The sequence below is a fragment of the Puma concolor genome, chromosome E4, assembly GCF_028749965.1.
Source record: "Puma concolor isolate L17-30 chromosome E4, mPumCon1.1.hap2, whole genome shotgun sequence".
Lineage (NCBI taxonomy): Eukaryota > Metazoa > Chordata > Mammalia > Carnivora > Felidae > Puma > Puma concolor.
This window is the reverse complement of record NC_141683.1, coordinates 30,109,141-30,124,824: the sequence shown is the minus strand read 5'-3', so window position 1 is coordinate 30,124,824 and position 15,684 is coordinate 30,109,141. Positions and strand designations below refer to the sequence as shown.

At 54.4% G+C, this 15,684-nt stretch overlaps 2 protein-coding genes and 1 long non-coding RNA gene across 7 annotated transcripts in view; 1 reads left to right on the top strand and 2 right to left on the bottom strand.

The window, feature by feature from the left end:
- Window positions 1-7,078, top strand: part of LOC147572547 (maestro heat-like repeat-containing protein family member 7) — a 30,314-nt gene extending 23,236 nt beyond the window's left edge. The window contains exons 18-22 of the mRNA XM_086693269.1: window positions 67-225; window positions 1,301-1,402; window positions 4,835-4,937; window positions 5,360-5,419; window positions 6,795-7,078. Of these exons, the coding sequence (XP_086549395.1) occupies window positions 67-225; window positions 1,301-1,402; window positions 4,835-4,937; window positions 5,360-5,419; window positions 6,795-6,943 (573 nt within the window). The 3' untranslated portion in view covers window positions 6,944-7,078. The remainder of the gene's footprint in view (window positions 1-66; window positions 226-1,300; window positions 1,403-4,834; window positions 4,938-5,359; window positions 5,420-6,794) is intronic.
- Window positions 4,597-6,986, bottom strand: LOC147572548 (uncharacterized). The gene is made up of 2 exons (XR_015245788.1): window positions 6,901-6,986; window positions 4,597-6,484 (listed from the first exon to the last, which is right to left on the bottom strand). It is a non-coding gene; the product is annotated as an uncharacterized LOC147572548 (long non-coding RNA).
- Window positions 7,079-11,353: 4,275 nt separating the features above from the next.
- KIF21B (kinesin family member 21B) overlaps window positions 11,354-15,684 on the bottom strand; it is a 50,160-nt gene continuing 45,829 nt past the window's right edge. For 4 of the 5 annotated variants that reach the window (XM_086694288.1, XM_086694291.1, XM_086694290.1 and 1 more), the window contains 2 exons: window positions 13,067-15,511; window positions 11,354-12,799 (listed from right to left, as the gene is read on the bottom strand). Coding sequence is in view for 2 of the 5 variants with exons in the window: in XM_086694291.1 (XP_086550417.1) it covers window positions 15,457-15,511 (55 nt within the window). In the remaining 3 variants the exon portion in view is untranslated. The remainder of the gene's footprint in view (window positions 12,800-13,066; window positions 15,512-15,684) is intronic. The other variant, XM_086694289.1, reaches the window with a different exon arrangement.

The following is a 15,684-nucleotide window of genomic DNA, read 5'->3' as shown; positions in this document are numbered from 1 at the left end:
CCCTCCTGGGTGAACAGAGGTGGTGAGTGAACAGAGGTGGGTGAACGTGTGTGTCTTCTCACCCAGGAGTCAGAGCATCTGCGCTTGATGGCCTTTGAGATCTACGGGGCTCTCTTGGCCAAGGTCAAGAGGACAGTGCTTGTCTTCCCCTTGAAGCACCAGGTCCTCAACTTGATAGTCCTCCTTGTGCTCCACCTGGAGGATGCGAATGTCAACGTGGCTCAGGTGAGAGGGCCAGGCCACGGAGCCTGGTCTTCCATCTCCAGTTGTCACAGGCGGTAAATGCTAACAGGTGTTAGATGCTAAGGAAGGGGCTGTAGCAAGATTGGAAGGTGCTGCTGAAGGAGTTGCTTTGTCTCTGACCTTGGAGAGTTGCAGTGAGAGGCCCGATGTGACCAGATGCTTGCGCCGGGGTTTTCTCCAGCTCCTGGCTCTCTCCAGCTGGCCCGCAGCACACAGTGGGATGTGAAGTGGGTGTAAAGACTCCAGGGAGGAAAATCCTACCGTCAGGCACAGGGCTTCCCCCTGGTTCTCTGCCCTTGGCGTCAGCGGCCTTCCCTCCACGCTGTTCCCCGCACACTCCTTCGCGCTGAACTGAGAGGGGCCTCCCTGAGCAGAGAGGCTCCCGTGAGGTAGCATGGTGGGCGGGACAGAGCGAGCCCGGAACTGGCCCGTGTTCTGGGGGGCCAGGGCTGTGGGCTGCTGCTGGGGAAAGCTGCAAAGTGGCTGATGCGGTTGGTAACAGGACGCTGAGTTTCCAAATGGGGCTACTTTGCCAGGGCGAGGCCCCTGATGGGCACATGTGACGAAGCTGCTGGAACCAGCGATGACGTTGGGATATTACCTTTGTGGGGTGGAGCCCCTCCCAGGGAACCCAGTTCTGACAGCACCCACCCTGACTCAGAGGAGCGACCACGCCAGTGGAGGGATCAACACTTGGGGAGATCTGTTTCAGAGAGACTATTTTGGGGGGGGTGGGAAGCCGTGTGGTGGGTGCATGAGGCTAGGAGGTGGACAGGTTCATTGTGCCGGCTCTCGGGGCAGCACCATAGCAACTGGGAGAATCATTGCAACCACATGTTTTGACCTGCTCGTTAGTGGGAAACAGGTGTAAGCAAAGCCAAACTTTCTAGAAGACCCGGCCTTCCTCCTCACCCCTGGGTCCCTCTGGGTTCACTGGAGACTTCCATCCCTCCGGGGCTGGGCTCACTGCTGTTTGTCTCCCCTCTTTGTGTCCCTCCGTGTCCCCTCCCAGCCCCACCCCCGTAACTCCTCACGCGGCGCCTTCCTGTCCCTCCAGATCTGCCGGCCTGCCCTCTGCCACACGGCCACCATACTGGGCTGGTCGAGACTCAAAGCGATATTTGCCGAGAAAGACGTGTGGACTATCCTCAGAGCCCTGGTAAGGCGGCAGCTTACTCACCCTTCTGTGGCTGCGGGGTGGCCAGAGAGTCTGCGCTGTTCCCTGAGGCGTCTGGGATTTGCAGCAGCTGTAGTTCAACAATGAGATGCCCACGGAGCATCTAGTTGAGCCCAGCACCTAAACCTGGTTCCCGCCCTCCTCCAATTGCTCCTTATCGAAGTTGGGGAGCTAGGCACACCACTGGACGATTTCAGTGGTGAGGGCTAAAAGAGAGGAAGGTACTTCATAGTACAAAGGAGAGGTGCCCAGCCCAGTCTGGGAGTTGAAGGCTTCCTGGAGGAGGTGTCATCTGGGAAGAGGGGGAAATGGAAAGCAGGATCTCACGTAGGCAAAGAGAAGCAATCAGTAGTGCGGGCCAAAGTGCTGCCATACACAGGGATGTGGAGCAAAGCACTCACTCTGTTCCGGGGAGTTTGCATATGTCGCCTTATATAATTTGATCCTGGGAAATAAGGTTAGAGGAGCCTGGTCTGCGGGGCGGCTATCAGGGACTTGGAATAATGAGAGCAGGGGCAGAAAACTCAAAGGCCTACAAGGCTGTGCAGGGAACATTAATGAGGGAAGCCGACTGGGTGGGCCTGGAGGAGAATCGAAGGTCCTGGGGTCCAGCAAAGGCAGTGCCTCATAGAATGGTCAGACACCGCACAGCCTTGTTCTAGTACGTACTCAGTAACGCCTCCCTTGCTATCCTAAAACGAAGTTCATAGGTGATACCCTCTACCTATATGGATTTCCAAAATCGATATAATGCCCTAACTCCAATGGAAAAAGTAATTTTAAATGAAATAATGTGTACGTATGGAACACAGTATAACATAAATGATGCGACTACATGACATGATAGGATATAACACAACATAAGGATATGTAAGTGTCTGGGCCTCACTCCCCCGGAAGACACGATGAAGAGTTGGCTCCTTGTCCCTCCGTGTGGAACCTCTGTGACTTGACCTATTACAAATGCAGAATGGTACCGGACTGTTGTGCTGGGGACTCAAATGCCATAAGAAGTGCTGTCGTTGGTGACATGACTTTCAAAGAGAGGGACAATGTTTGGTGAAGATCTACATGCAGTGAAGTATAGTCTTTCTTTGCTTCATATTGTAGGTGCATCCCTGGGAAATCCGGTGTGGATCTGAACTGTGAAAAAATACTGCGTTTATATAAAAGACAGGGTTGGGTTTTAGGCACAGATAATTAGAAACAGATCTTTGATACAAATATGCAGTGGGGAATTGGAAATTAGTGTACCCCCTTTCATCATTTTGGCAACCAAAAACACCCCCCCCCAAGTTCTGAATTCCCCTGGGGACAGTACAGTCCCCATTTGAGAGGGTTGAGAACCAACTAAATGATTCTATGTCATAGAGTGAGTTTAGTGTTGCTAGATTTTCCACTTTCTTAAGACAAGCAGAAAATCCTGACTTTAGGTGATATTTACTACATTTTATTGGCAAATAATTTACAGTGTTTAAAACATCGTGTGGAGCAAAAGAAAGAAAAAATCTGCAAGCTGGATTTAGCTCATGAACTGGCAGTGTGCGGGCTTGGTATGGGAAGCAGGAAGCAGGAGTCGGGGCTGTACCGTGTAGTGGGGGTTTGGGCACAATAAGGAACAGGATTTGATGCTGTAGGCAATGGGGAGCCACTGAACTGCTCTAAGCAAGGGGATAACATGGTTAGATAGCTGCGTGTTTTAGACAGACCACCTGGTTGCAGATTGGAGGATAAGTTCACAAGGGACAGGATTGGGGTCTGTAGTTGAGAGGGTCCAGGGAGAGAAGATGAGGTCATGAAGACAAAGACATGGAGTGAGTGGCCGGTGCTGGAGAGCTATCTGATGTGGAGTGTGTGAAGGTAAAGGTCACCTCTTGGGTTTCTGACTCGAGCAGATGCTGGTGTCATGGACTGAGGTCAGGAATACAGAGGGAAGAGCAGGTGTGGAGGCGAAGATAAGAGTGGCTTGATTTGGCACGTGTTGAGTTTGTAGAGCTTGTGAGATCTATCCCACTGGAAGTAGATGCGCTCACTGAACCACGGAGGCTTGGAGAACAGAGCTGTGCTAAAGATACAGATTTGTGGACACTGAGCACACAGCTGAATTGTAGATAGGAGCTGCAACCACGAGCCTGGCTGCACCCATCTAGGGACATAGCATAGAGGGAGAAGCATATGGTTCAATACTGGGATCCCAGGAAGCATCAATTCCAAGGATCCCATGCAGGAGACTAGGAAAGGAAACCAGGCTAGGAGAGGAGGGTGGTGGTCACTTAGGAAGGAGATAGTTTCAGGAAAAGCAGTGAGTGGTTAACAGTGTAGCGACAAATAGCACAAGTCCAGGGAGATAAAGACTGGATGTGCCTGTTGGATTGGGACCATGGGAGCCAGACCTCGATCAGTGGGAGGGTAGACGGAGACCAGCACACAGAGAACCCAAGGGTTTCTCAGGGTAACTTCGAACCCGGGGAAGATGAGAAGTGGGTGGGGCTCCGCCCACACCACCTTGGACCAGAACAGGTCCTCTTCTGCTGGGTCGGAATATTAGGTTTCCAGTTAGGATTTTTATTTGAAGAAAAGTTTGTTTTTGTTTTTGTTTTTGTTTTTGTACCAAAACAGTCCGACACACCATGGATAGAGCCTCCCATTTAGGAACTGGGGCTCCAGTGCAAAGGGGGAGGAGAAGAGTCGCTAGGAAGGACACACAGGGGAAGGGGTTACCGTTCGTGGTCTTTGCAAAAGACAGGACACGTCCATCCCCCAGAACCTTCAAGGGAGAGAGTCTGGATGCAGGCAGAAGTAGGTGCATGCCTAGGCAGGGGAAGGTCTTAAAACACTTAATTATATGTGGCCCTGCTAGGCTGTGTTTAAACAGAAAGGTTTCTGTTACATGATTGTTTCTGTTGCAGCTTAACGTGGATGACGGTGAGATTGCAGATTTTAAGCCAAGCCGTAAATAAACAATATTGCAACAACTGAGTTCAATCCTCTATGGTTGGGAGTAGGAGAAAAAAAAAAAAAATGCACGAGCAAAAGACTGGGGTAAATCTATTCAGGTTTCACGCCTCCCACAGGGAAAGCGATCCCCATATCAATCCAGGAAGGCTTCATAGAGGAAACAAGACTTCAGGAACCGGGGGGGGGGGGGGGGGGGGGGGGGGGAGGGGACGGAGATGTAGAACTTTTTAAAATATAATTTATTTATGTTTTGAAAGTAATCTCTAAACCCAACAGGAGGCTCAAACTCATGACCCCAAGATCAAGAGTTGCACGCTCTGAACCATCCAGGCACCGCTAGAATGCTGTGATGGGCTTTGGCACTGAGAAGATGTCTCCAGATTGTCAGGGTGGGGGAGGGGCAGGCAGAAGACCTGGCCATGAGTTCCTTACTTAACGCAGTTCCTGTTCTTACAGCTGAAGCAGGAGGGAAACAGAGCCCTCTGGTTTCTGAAGCAGTGCTTGGCTCTCTTCAAGAGCCCGCAGGCCCCCATTCGCCAGACAGCTGTACGATTTGCAGGTACCACTTTCCGTGTCCTTGTCCTAGTTCCTTCAAACAGCCTGAGGACCTTTCCCAGTGGAACAGGCCAGGTCCTGGCAGGCCAGGCCAGACCAGCAAAGCTCCCAAGGGGCGGGACGTCAGGGTGTGGGTGCTGCTCTGTTACAAAACTCAGAGACTGGTGAGGACTTCTTCGTGTCACCCCAAGGACAGGCGTCTTTAGTGCAGAGGGATACCCTCCCCCTGCCCCAGCTCAGTTCGCTGATGACAGAAGAAGGGGAAATAATTTCTACTTGCGGAAAAAGTCCAGGCAAGGCCAGTTAGGGGGGAGGGAAATATAGACCAAAGGAAGTGTGCGTTTTGGGAAGGGACAAAAGAGCAGGTGCAGCCAGGGTCCTGTGGGTCTTTGTGGGGCCCCTGAGGTGCTGTGTGTGCCCCTGTAGGCCAGATCATCCAAACCCTGGGTGCGGAAGAGGCCAATGAAATTGAGGAAGTATATACAGGTGAGTAGCAACCCGCTTGCTATTTCTTGCATCTTTTAAGGGTAGTGGTGTTGGTGGGGAAGTCTCAGAAATGAGGGAGAATGGGCAGATAGTTCATGAAAAGGATCACTGGAAAGAATGGAGAGGTAGGCTCATCTTTCAAAAAATTTTTTTAGATGCTTATTCATTTTTGAGAGAGAGAAAGAGACAGAGCCTGAGAGGGGGAGGGGCAGAGAGAGAGGGAGACACAGAATCCAAAGCAGGCTCCAGGCTCTGAGCTGTCAGCACAGAGCCCGATGTGGGGCTCGAACTCACGAACCCACAAACCATGAGATCATGACCTGAGCTGAAGCCAGACGCTTAACCAACTGAAACCACCCAGGCGCCCCTGAGGTAGGTTCATCTTAAAGGCGTTTAGCTTTGGGGCATTGGCCAGAGTCGTCCTCCTCTTCATGTCCACTCACTGACCCGCACCTGCATTGAACTCCAGGCCATTCATCAGCCAGGACAGTTCCTTGAACTCTTTCATTTCTTCTTCTTCTTCTTCTTCTTCTTCTTCTTCTTCTTCTTCTTCTTCTCCTTCTCCTTCTTCTTCTTCTCCTTCTCCTTCTTCTTTATGTTTATTTATTTTGAGAGAGAGAGACAGGCAAGCAGGGAGGAAGGGCAGAGAGAGGGGGAGAGAGAGAATCCCGAGCAGGCTCCACGCTGTCAGTGCAGAACCTAACTCGGGACCCGATCATGACCTGAACTGAAATCAAGAGCTGGACGCTTGACCGACTGAGCCACCCAGGCGCCCCAGTTCCTTCAACTCTTGATAAAAAGAGCCATCATTGGATGATGATGATTTTCTCACTTGGGGGACGTAGGGGTTTCCAGCCCCTCCCTTGTGGAGCCCCCAGGACCGCTCCAGTTATGGTCCACGTATTCTCCACCCATCCCTCTGAGACACAACCCCCCACCCCCACCCCATGCTCTTCTCTTTTCCTCTGCCTTGTTTCTCTCGAGTCCCATATCTCATCCACCGCTGGGTTCCCTGGTACTGCCCGAAGTCCTTTGAAGTCAGAGGACTTCACTCAGAGGTACTCTCTGGAAAAGAGGACAGCACAGCTGGGCAGGAGGGGGTGGCGGAGGGGGCCAAATAGGTTGGTTGTGGATGCAGGACAAGAAGTGGCCGGCTCCCTGAGCCCGGGGCGGGCATGGCATCCTGCTTGTGACTGAGCAGTGTGGACTCCCTCCCAGCGGGAATTCTCGGATTTTAAAAGCTGCCGGTTCCCATCCCCCTGTGCTGCCCCTCTCTGCACAGCCGTCCTGGTGAGCCCACCGGCAGGGTCCAGACCTTGTGTCCAGCCCCATGGCATTACTTTTTCCAAGCACCTTAGCGGTCTCTGTGTTACAGCCCTAAAGTACATGCGGGAAGACCCCGACTCCATGGTCAGCTGCCTCGCCGCTCAGACCCTCTACATCCTGGAAGCCAAGGAGAAGCTGCTGGTCAACCCCCCTACCTCTTGCTTCTGCAGCAGGAGGCCACGAAAGACCTACTCCTGAGCCTGTGTCCTTGGGTCCTGGCCAGGGCGATCGAGACTGTGACAATGGTGACAGTGGGGCCAGGCTCCTGAGCCCTGTCCTAGAAGTGGGTATGTGTCCCTGCAGGACCTCTGTAATAAAAGGAAGACGCATGAATTTCTGTGGAGTGTTTCCTGGCCTTTCCAGTTGGTTCTCTGGGGCAGAGCCCTTCATTGTGAGCTGTCTCCTCTGCCTGAACACCTGGTGCAGGCTGGCCTCTCCCAGCCCCGCCCCTCCTGCCCCTCTCCCACGTAGCCCAGCGATCGGAGGCCGGAGCGTGGGATGTTCCTGTAACATCAGCCTGAACCACAAAGTGGGAGGAAAGTGATACTGGGACACGTGAGGTATTCTAGGCTCCGGCTGCACCGGGCAGGGTTCCCAGCGGCAGGCCACAGGGTCCACTCTGGCAGGTTTAAGCAGGGCAGTGATTTATTAAAGGGCATTAGTCAGCTCATAAAATATCCCTGGAGATCAGAGAGTTTGGAGACTACCCATCAGGAACAGGGCGGCTCTATAAAAACACCAGTGGGGCTGCCCCCTTGCGCAGCCCAAACCACAGCCCAGGTGACAACACTCAGGACCGGCTCTCAGAAGCTCCGCCACCATTTGTGCAAAGAGCCGGATGTTTCCTCCTCCCGCTCCCAGGGCTGAACTGGGTGAGCGCGATCTTCCGGGGCTCCTGTTAGAATCCGTCTTAACCCAGCGCCGTCTCACAGTCCCTGGAGTTTATCTTTAGGTTTACACAGGGTCATTGGATGCTCCCATGCCACCTCCAACCCCCCATTGCCCACTCCCACCTCTGAGCCAGGCGTCACCTGTTGCACCTGACCTCCAGTCAGCCGGGTCCCAAAGCTCTGGGCACAAGGACAGTAACCCAATGTCCTAAAATGTGGGCTCCCCCTTGGCCATACCTGCTCTGACTCGAAAGGAGCTCGGGCCACAGTGAAGCAGATTCCTAGGCTCTCGTCCTGCAGTGCTCAGCTACTGTCACCTGCATCCAAGCCCCCAGGAACATGTGGCATTCTGCCCTCGTTCACCCTCTCCACCCCGACGGGCCTCCTTCTCAGTGGTGGCCATGCTCCTCATAGCATTCTCTCAGCCCCGGTGCAGCCGCTGGAGTCGCTTGGGGTCTGCTTGCAAACAAACCTCAGAGGGAGGCAGCATTAAAGCCCACACAAAGGTCTGTGTTGGCCAGAGGGCTCTTCTCACGTACTACCCTTGGCCTGGTCTCTGGTTCTCACATCAGCAGCCGCCGGCTGATGCTGGGGGCCTTATCAGCTGCACCTTTTATAGACGGAGGTGAGCAGAGAATAGCACAAGACAGTGGTACACTCACGTTCCCTTCCCTGACCTCCGAAGCACAATCGGGTCAAGTGTGTCTGTACGGGACCCACTTCAGAGACTGTTCTGATGCCCCCCCTCCCCAAGTCACCCCCTCACGTTGGTCAAGCCAAGTTAACAGGCACGATGGGAAGAGACCACATGGGGGAAGTAATGGAAGTCCATCAGGCCATCTCTGTCCTGGTAGGATTGGGGCCAACTCTGTTGGCTTCTCTGGGCCTCCGTCCCTCTCATCTGTAAATCGAGAGCGTTGGAAAAAACCCTCTTTGATGATGCCACCAGGCCTGACAATGGATGGCTCCTATCAAATTCTGAGAAGTGCTATTACATCCTAAATAGTATTTCTCTGCTTCACACTCTCCTTTCCAAATTTTCTATAATAAGCAGATATTACTGTTACAGTTTGGCAGGGGAGGGAACCAAATCGCACATTAAAAGAATAAAAGAACAATGTCCCTTCACCTGGTGTTCCTGCCTCCCTACCCCTAAGTGCTTTGGCATCTTCAAGACACAGGGTGACCTGAGTTTGAAAAAGCCACCTTTGGAGGCAAAGCCTCTGCAGGGTGAGGGGAGCGGCACAGTCACAAGGTAGAACCAGTTGGAGTCTGTTCCAGGGCCCTGCTCCTGACAAGTTCAGCAGCTCCTGGGCCTCCATTTTCTGGTTTCACCCACACCCCCCAGGCTTGCAGCTGGCCACACCCAATTGTCACCTCCCACAGTCAACAGTGGGCTCTGTCCCATAGGGTGGGATCTTCTGTAAAAGAAGGGCCTGTGGGGAGCAAGGGTGGGACAAGACCAGGTGGGAGGGTGGGGCAGGGAGGGTGGCATGGGGAAGGTTTGGTCAGCCGGCCAAAAACAACCATCCTTAGAAGCTACCCTTGCTTCCCAGGGTGGCCAGGCTCCTGTGCCTGCTGGACGGCCTTGGGAAATCAGGGCAACTCTGCCCACCTGGGTCCCCCTCTGTGGTTCGGGGTCCCCTTTTGCTTGCCAAGACCCTTCTGAGGACCAGGAGCCTCTTGGGTGGATCTCCACCCCCCCCTGCCCCCCCTCAGGGAGCCTCCCACCTCCAATCCACGATAACTTCTGCCTCCCACGGACCCACAGAACTCACTGGCTGGATCACCTGTCAACAGCCATAGGTCTAGATAAGCAGCACGGACTGTGTAGGTTGGCAGGACAAACTCGGTTTTATATTCGGAAAACACAGCAGAGAGAGACCCTATTGTCTTCACAATGCAAGAATCAGAAAGTAAAGCTTTCAGAATAGTCTTGGCTGGTGACGAAGATGCAGATCGTCCCCCAGAGGCCACCATGCCCAGGGGATGGGCCAGAATCTCCAGGAGTTGGTGGCACGATCTGTGGTTATCGAAAGGGAAGGTGACCGTTAAGCAAAGGAAAACTTCGGGGAAGGTATTTCATGACACTCCATAACTCAGCGCTCCCAAATATGCCACTTCTGCCCTTCCTTCGTTCACTGGCTCACCCACTCGTTCAAGGCCTGTTTGGCATCTGTCGCCGCGAGGCACTGACAGGGAATATGGAAGTAACCAGAATAAAATCATTAGCCTCAAACAGAAAAGAGGGTGAGTTTTATGGTGTGGGAATTATATCTCAATAAAACTTGCATTAAAAATATTTTCTTGAGAACTGAGCCTGGCAAACTGGATAATTGCACACAGAGCGAACATAGGGCCACCGGTGCCATATAATTTTAGCGAGTGAAGCACAATCTAAAATTATATGGGGGCCCTGGGCTCCTGAAAATCAGTGGTAACGGGCGAATACATGGAGTTATAAGCACGCGAGTATCTCGGGTGCACAGCAGCGACCCTGCATCTCCCGGGGGGAAGAGCCCATCACAGGTTTGCTTGGCATCTTCTCACACTTCTTTTTATGTTGAAAATAATGAGGCTAATAGGCAGAGGCAGGATTTTAGGGCCTTAGGAAAAAAAGGGAATATTAGTTTTTAAAAATTGAAAAGCACTGATCTAGAAACAAAAATCAAGACCACTGTGGAGCTGTTTTCTTTTTTTTTTTTTTTTTAAATTTTTTTTTTCAACGTTTATTTATTTTTGGGACAGAGAGAGACAGAGCATGAACGGGGGAGGGGCAGAGAGAGAGGGAGACACAGAATAGGAAACAGGCTCCAGGCTCTGAGCCATCAGCCCAGAGCCCGACGCGGGGCTCGAACTCACAGACCGCGAGATCGTGACCTGGCTGAAGTCGGACGCTTAACCGACTGCGCCACCCAGGCGCCCCGGAGCTGTTTTCTTATACGAGCTTTGAATATTTGTCGTCCCTTCGTAAGTGGCAAGGGAAGGAAAGATGTCTTGTAGGTGTCACGCACGGCAGCCTCCGGGCTCTCGGAAAGGCACTCGATGCGTGCGTGAAAGGAAAACAGGTGCTGTGGTCGGGAAGGTCTGGGTTCCAATCCTGGCGCTGTCTTTCCTAGCTCAGATCCTGGACAAGTCACTTCCTCTCGGAGACTTTCCCATTTCGGAAAATGAGAACACTACCTGTCACCCAGGGGAGCGAAGATCTAAGGAAAAATGCCCGAAATAGTGCCTGGAGTACAGCGGGTGCTCATTAAATGCTGGTGCCCCCTTTGCAGCTAATGTACCCATCCCAGGAGAGACAACATACGGAGTCTGCAGGCAATGCAACACTCTCAACACCGTTTTTTAATTAAGCCCCACACTCACAGCCCGGGAATTCTCGCCCAGAGGCCTGCCCCACCTGCCTAGCACCGACCTCCCACCCCAGAGAAGGGCCGCCAGCTAAAAGCGGGCAGTTCAGGGGCGCCTGGGTGGCGCAGTCGGTTAAGCGTCTGACTTCAGCCAGGTCACGATCTCGCGGTCCGGGAGTTCGAGCCCCGCGTCAGGCTGTGGGCTGATGGCCCAGAGCCTGGAGCCTGTTTCCGATTCTGTGTCTCCCTCTCTCTCTGCCCCTCCCCCGTTCATGCTCTGTCTCTCTCTGTCCCAAAAATAAATAAACATTGAAAAAAAAAAAATTTTAAAAGCGGGCAGTTCTCGGGGGCCACATCACGACAGATGATGGTCATTTGGGTTTTATTGAGGACAACTTCTTTGAACACACACATCCAGTCTGGGAACAGAAATGTACAGCATGAGGCTTAAATAACTTTCATACACTATGTACAGTCGTCGGCAGAGGTACAAAACATATATACATCTTGTGCTAGCCACATAGCGAGGAGGGCCGGAGCCAAATGAAACCCTGCAGCCTGGGCAGGGGGTGATCACTAGAAAAGAGCTGGTGGGCAGGGCAGGGCCCTGATTCACTTCAGGGGTCTTCTCTGACCCTTGGCTCTTCTTGGAGTCGTTCCCACTTCCCTGCAAAGCTCTCGGGACAAGGGTTCAAAAAATTGGACTGGGGTACGGTAAGGGTTGGGAGCTCATCTGAGTGCCGGGGATGGGTAGGGGGTGGGGGATAGAACAAAGATGCCACAGAAAACAGAACTTTCCTTGTAGACTCTGTCCTCGCACATAAGAGGGCAGTGAGGGATCTGGGAGCCAGGAGAGGAAGGCCAGGCCCGGGGAGGCCTGTGGGGCCAGTGGCCAAGCCCTGGCTCCTGAGGCCGGGCCAGGAGGCTGTGCTAAGCTAAGAGAGCAGTAAGCAGTTTCCTGTTTGGGATGGCAAGCGGACAGATGCCACAGATTTGGGCCACTTGGCGGGAAGAGACTCACCGCTCTTGCAGGGCAGGCCCTGTCCAGACAAACACGATGGTGAACACATCGGGCACAGGCAGGCGCTGAAGAGGCCAGGGGCTGTGCCTGCACCCCGCCCAGGCTGCGTCCGAGGATGCCCCCAAGAGTCGGCATTGTCCGCGTGATGGAAGAGAGCAGGGCGTTTCTGACTTCACAGCAGCGGCCTGCCTGCGTCTCCACCACACTGGGTGGCGTGAGAAAGTCCCAGCAACAGTCTTCCCTACGGTGGTTTTGTGCTTTAAAGCTGCCCTCTGCCCAAGCGACACCGCCCCAGGCGGGCAGCAGGGCCAGACAACCAAGGGTTGTCCTCGGTTGATGCTGTCGTGATGGTGGGTGGGCACGGAGACCACTCCCAGATCCACACGTGTCCCCTCCCAAGGGGCTGAAGGTGGCGCCGTGACCACGTCAAAGGCTTGGGTGCGCCTTTCCTCTTCCTTGGCAATCTCCAAGGGCAGCTGCAGGGGCTCCCCTGGGGAATTCTGGCTGTCGTGGACGAATCGGCCACTCAGATGAAAGCAAACACCGAACCGGTTAATACTGAGAACAGAGCCCGGCGCAGGACTGTGCGGAGAAGGCCCACAGGCGGTCAGCTTCAAAAGCATTCGAGGGGGCTCGGCCTACATGACAGGCACTGTGGCTCTGGGCTCCTTAGGCTCAATAGGGCTGGCACCCAGTCCGGGCTCAGACGTTTAAAGATCTGGGGCGTGGGGTCGAGTGAGGGAGCTACGCATTCTGATGTGGCTGGGCTGGCGTTGGCCCAGACTCAGGGCTGCAGATGGGCAAAGAAAAGTAAGAAGCAGTATGATGAGCCCAGAGTCAGGACAAGCCATGGGCCGAGGCCTGGTCTGAGTGAGGGCAGGCCCCTCCAGACACAGACATACCCAGTCTACCTTTGGACAGAACCAAGCTGGGGTGAGCCTCCCGGACTCGGGTCTGCCCAGGCCACCTGCCACAAGCCTTGCTATTGTGCTCAAATCACAACCGTTTTGTGCTTCCAACCTTTCGGATGTTGGGGGCCTGCCCCCTAACTATGTACCTTGGACATCCCTGAAGGAGTAGGCAGAGACTCCAATGCTCTTGGAGCACAGCTTTTGGAAGGGCTCAGGGCTCCCGGGGGACTTCAAGTTTCGAATCAGTGATACTCGCCAGGACAGCAGAGCCAGCCCGCCATGAGGTAGCTGAGCCATCAGAAACAGCAGGAAACGGGCAACGACGCTGAGCACCTCTCGCAGGCCGTAAGGTCGTATCTGGCGCAAGAACGGGCCTTGCAGCTACAGTACAGTCGCCCCAGGCTGGGGCCTCCCTGGCCCATGGGGACAGTGCAGTCTTTTGTGTTTCTACAGTTTGTAAACAGTCATGCAGACAGATTCTTTCTTACAGGTTGCAAGGTTGAAGCTTTCAGATCGGGTGGAGAGAGGGTTGGGGAGGGGGAGAGGTGCTTACTTCCAAGGGGCTGAGGGAGCTGCCGGGCACCCCTGTGACGACTGGAGGAGGAGGGATTTCCGGCCATTGAAGACAGACTGTCCCCGGCTCCTCCAGGAGGCCAGTACTCAAGGGTATGTGCTTCAGCTGACCCAGACTCCACCAGCGTGTCCAGCAGGGGCCACTAACAGCAGGACAGCCTTCTTAGTCCTGGGGGCAGCTCTGAACAGGGCAGAGGCTGGGCTGGGGACTCGGGCCCCCGCAGGTGTTTTTCCCTTTCACAGCTAAGACCGCCTCCTCTGCCCAGTGCACCGGCACGCTCCCACGCCGGGGACCACACAGAGAGGGCTCCGATCCCCTGGGCAAATAGGGAGAGGCACAGAGGACAAACACAGAGCTACCTCTGGAAAGTCTAAAAGTCACTGCATATCTCAGAACAGAGTTGGGGCTCCTGGCCCCCTCACTGAGGACAGGAAGCACAAGACCAGTTAAGCATTGGAAAAACACTGTGGACGGGTTGGGGCCCAGGAATGGAGGGATGTCCTGCGACTCCTTCCAAGGCCCAGTCCTGTAAATTCAGAACTGCCCCAACAGGGGGCGCGGGAACACGGGTTTAACCACACCCTTGGAGCCTTGACTCCACAGCCCCAAGGCAAAAAGAAACTAGGAATTCCCCTCTTTGCTGCTAATCTAAAGGGGAGGACCTCTTGCCCCATGCCAGCTTTAAGGCTTGAAAATGTCTCTCTTGAATAACCAGAGAGAAAGAGGCTGGAAGGACTTCCTGCCCAGTCGGGGTGAAAATACAGGTGAGCTGGGGAAGAGGCTGGGCCATCCTCACCATCCAAGCCACTTCCTGGTAGACACAATCCTCTGAGCTGCTTCCTACGTGGCCCACACGGGACATTGGGAACGGGGGACCCCTGGCCCTGGGCTGTAGGGTGGAGCTCCCCCGCCTTTGGGGGGCAGCGGGCATGAGACCCCGCGAGTGAAAAGACACATGTGGTGCCGCGGGCATGGCTGGTGTAAGGCTGCCCAGCATGGGTGCCAGGCCCCGGGGTGGAGGAAGGCACTGAAGCATCAGGCGGCCTAGAGGTCAGGGGTGCACTAGAATGGTCCCTGGGGGCAATGTTGGGGACAGGCCCGAGCTGCAACGCAAACAGAGGAGGTGGTCCTGGAGGGGCTGGTAGGGCGGATTCCCTTTGGGAGTCCCGACCCCCAAGAGCAGAGGGAAAGAACATGTGGGGAGAAACTTCAAGTCAGTTTCCAGGAGGCAACAGCAAAAAATAAAAATAAAAATAAAATAAATTAAATAGCTGAAGTATTTCTGACTATCTCCCCAAAGGAATTTTTTCTAGCAGCTCTAACCTTGGCCCCGTCGGAAAGGGACCCCAAGGAATTGCTGGGGTCATCTGGGAATGGCTGTTGGTGGCCAAGGGGCTAAGGGTCAGCCGCAGGGCCCAGCTGCCTCCACCTGGTTTCCATGGTTACCTGAGGACTATCATTTTGGGCTCAGAGGCAGGTGCGGTGGCTCCAGAGGCTGCATTAGGGGAGGTAGGGGGAGGCCTGTTCATCGGAGGGGGCGCAGCAGGGGCTGGAGACGCTTCACCTCCCCTACGGGGCCCCACCACTGGGCCAGAGGCTTGAGGAAGGGCATGGCCAGCTCAGCAGGAGAAAATGTGGCCAGAGGGAGGGCAAGGGGAGCCTGAGGGGCTGCAGGGAGAGAAATGAGAGGGAAAATGCCCTTTGGCTTCACAGCTTAAATTCCCCCCCAACCTCCCTCTCTCCCCAAGAGGCAGGGGCTGGGGGAATAGTATCCCATAGGAAGGTCAAGGGAGGGGAAGGATAACAGGAGAGGGGCAACACCCGATGCCCACACCCTCTGTCCCTAGGGCAGTTGGCCCCGTCAGGCCACAGCTTCCCTTCTGTGCTGTCCAGGCTGCCGGGGGCCGAGGGTCTGGGGGCCATCCTCTGAAAGACAGCCAGGGTGAGGACTGTTGTGTGCTCCTAGGGTGGGCCACCGGGTAACCGCCGAACACTCCAGAACTTCACCGTCAGGTCACTGGGGTGGAGGACAGAGAGGGACTGGTCAGCGATCGAAGGGGGCCTGGCTGGCTACCCCCAAAGCAAAGGATGAGCCAGATTCCCCAAACTCCCCAAATGTGGCTGGGGCCAAAGGGCAAGCATTGCTTAGGATGAGGGCGGACTGCAGGGGTGGAGGGGTGGCTGCTGGGC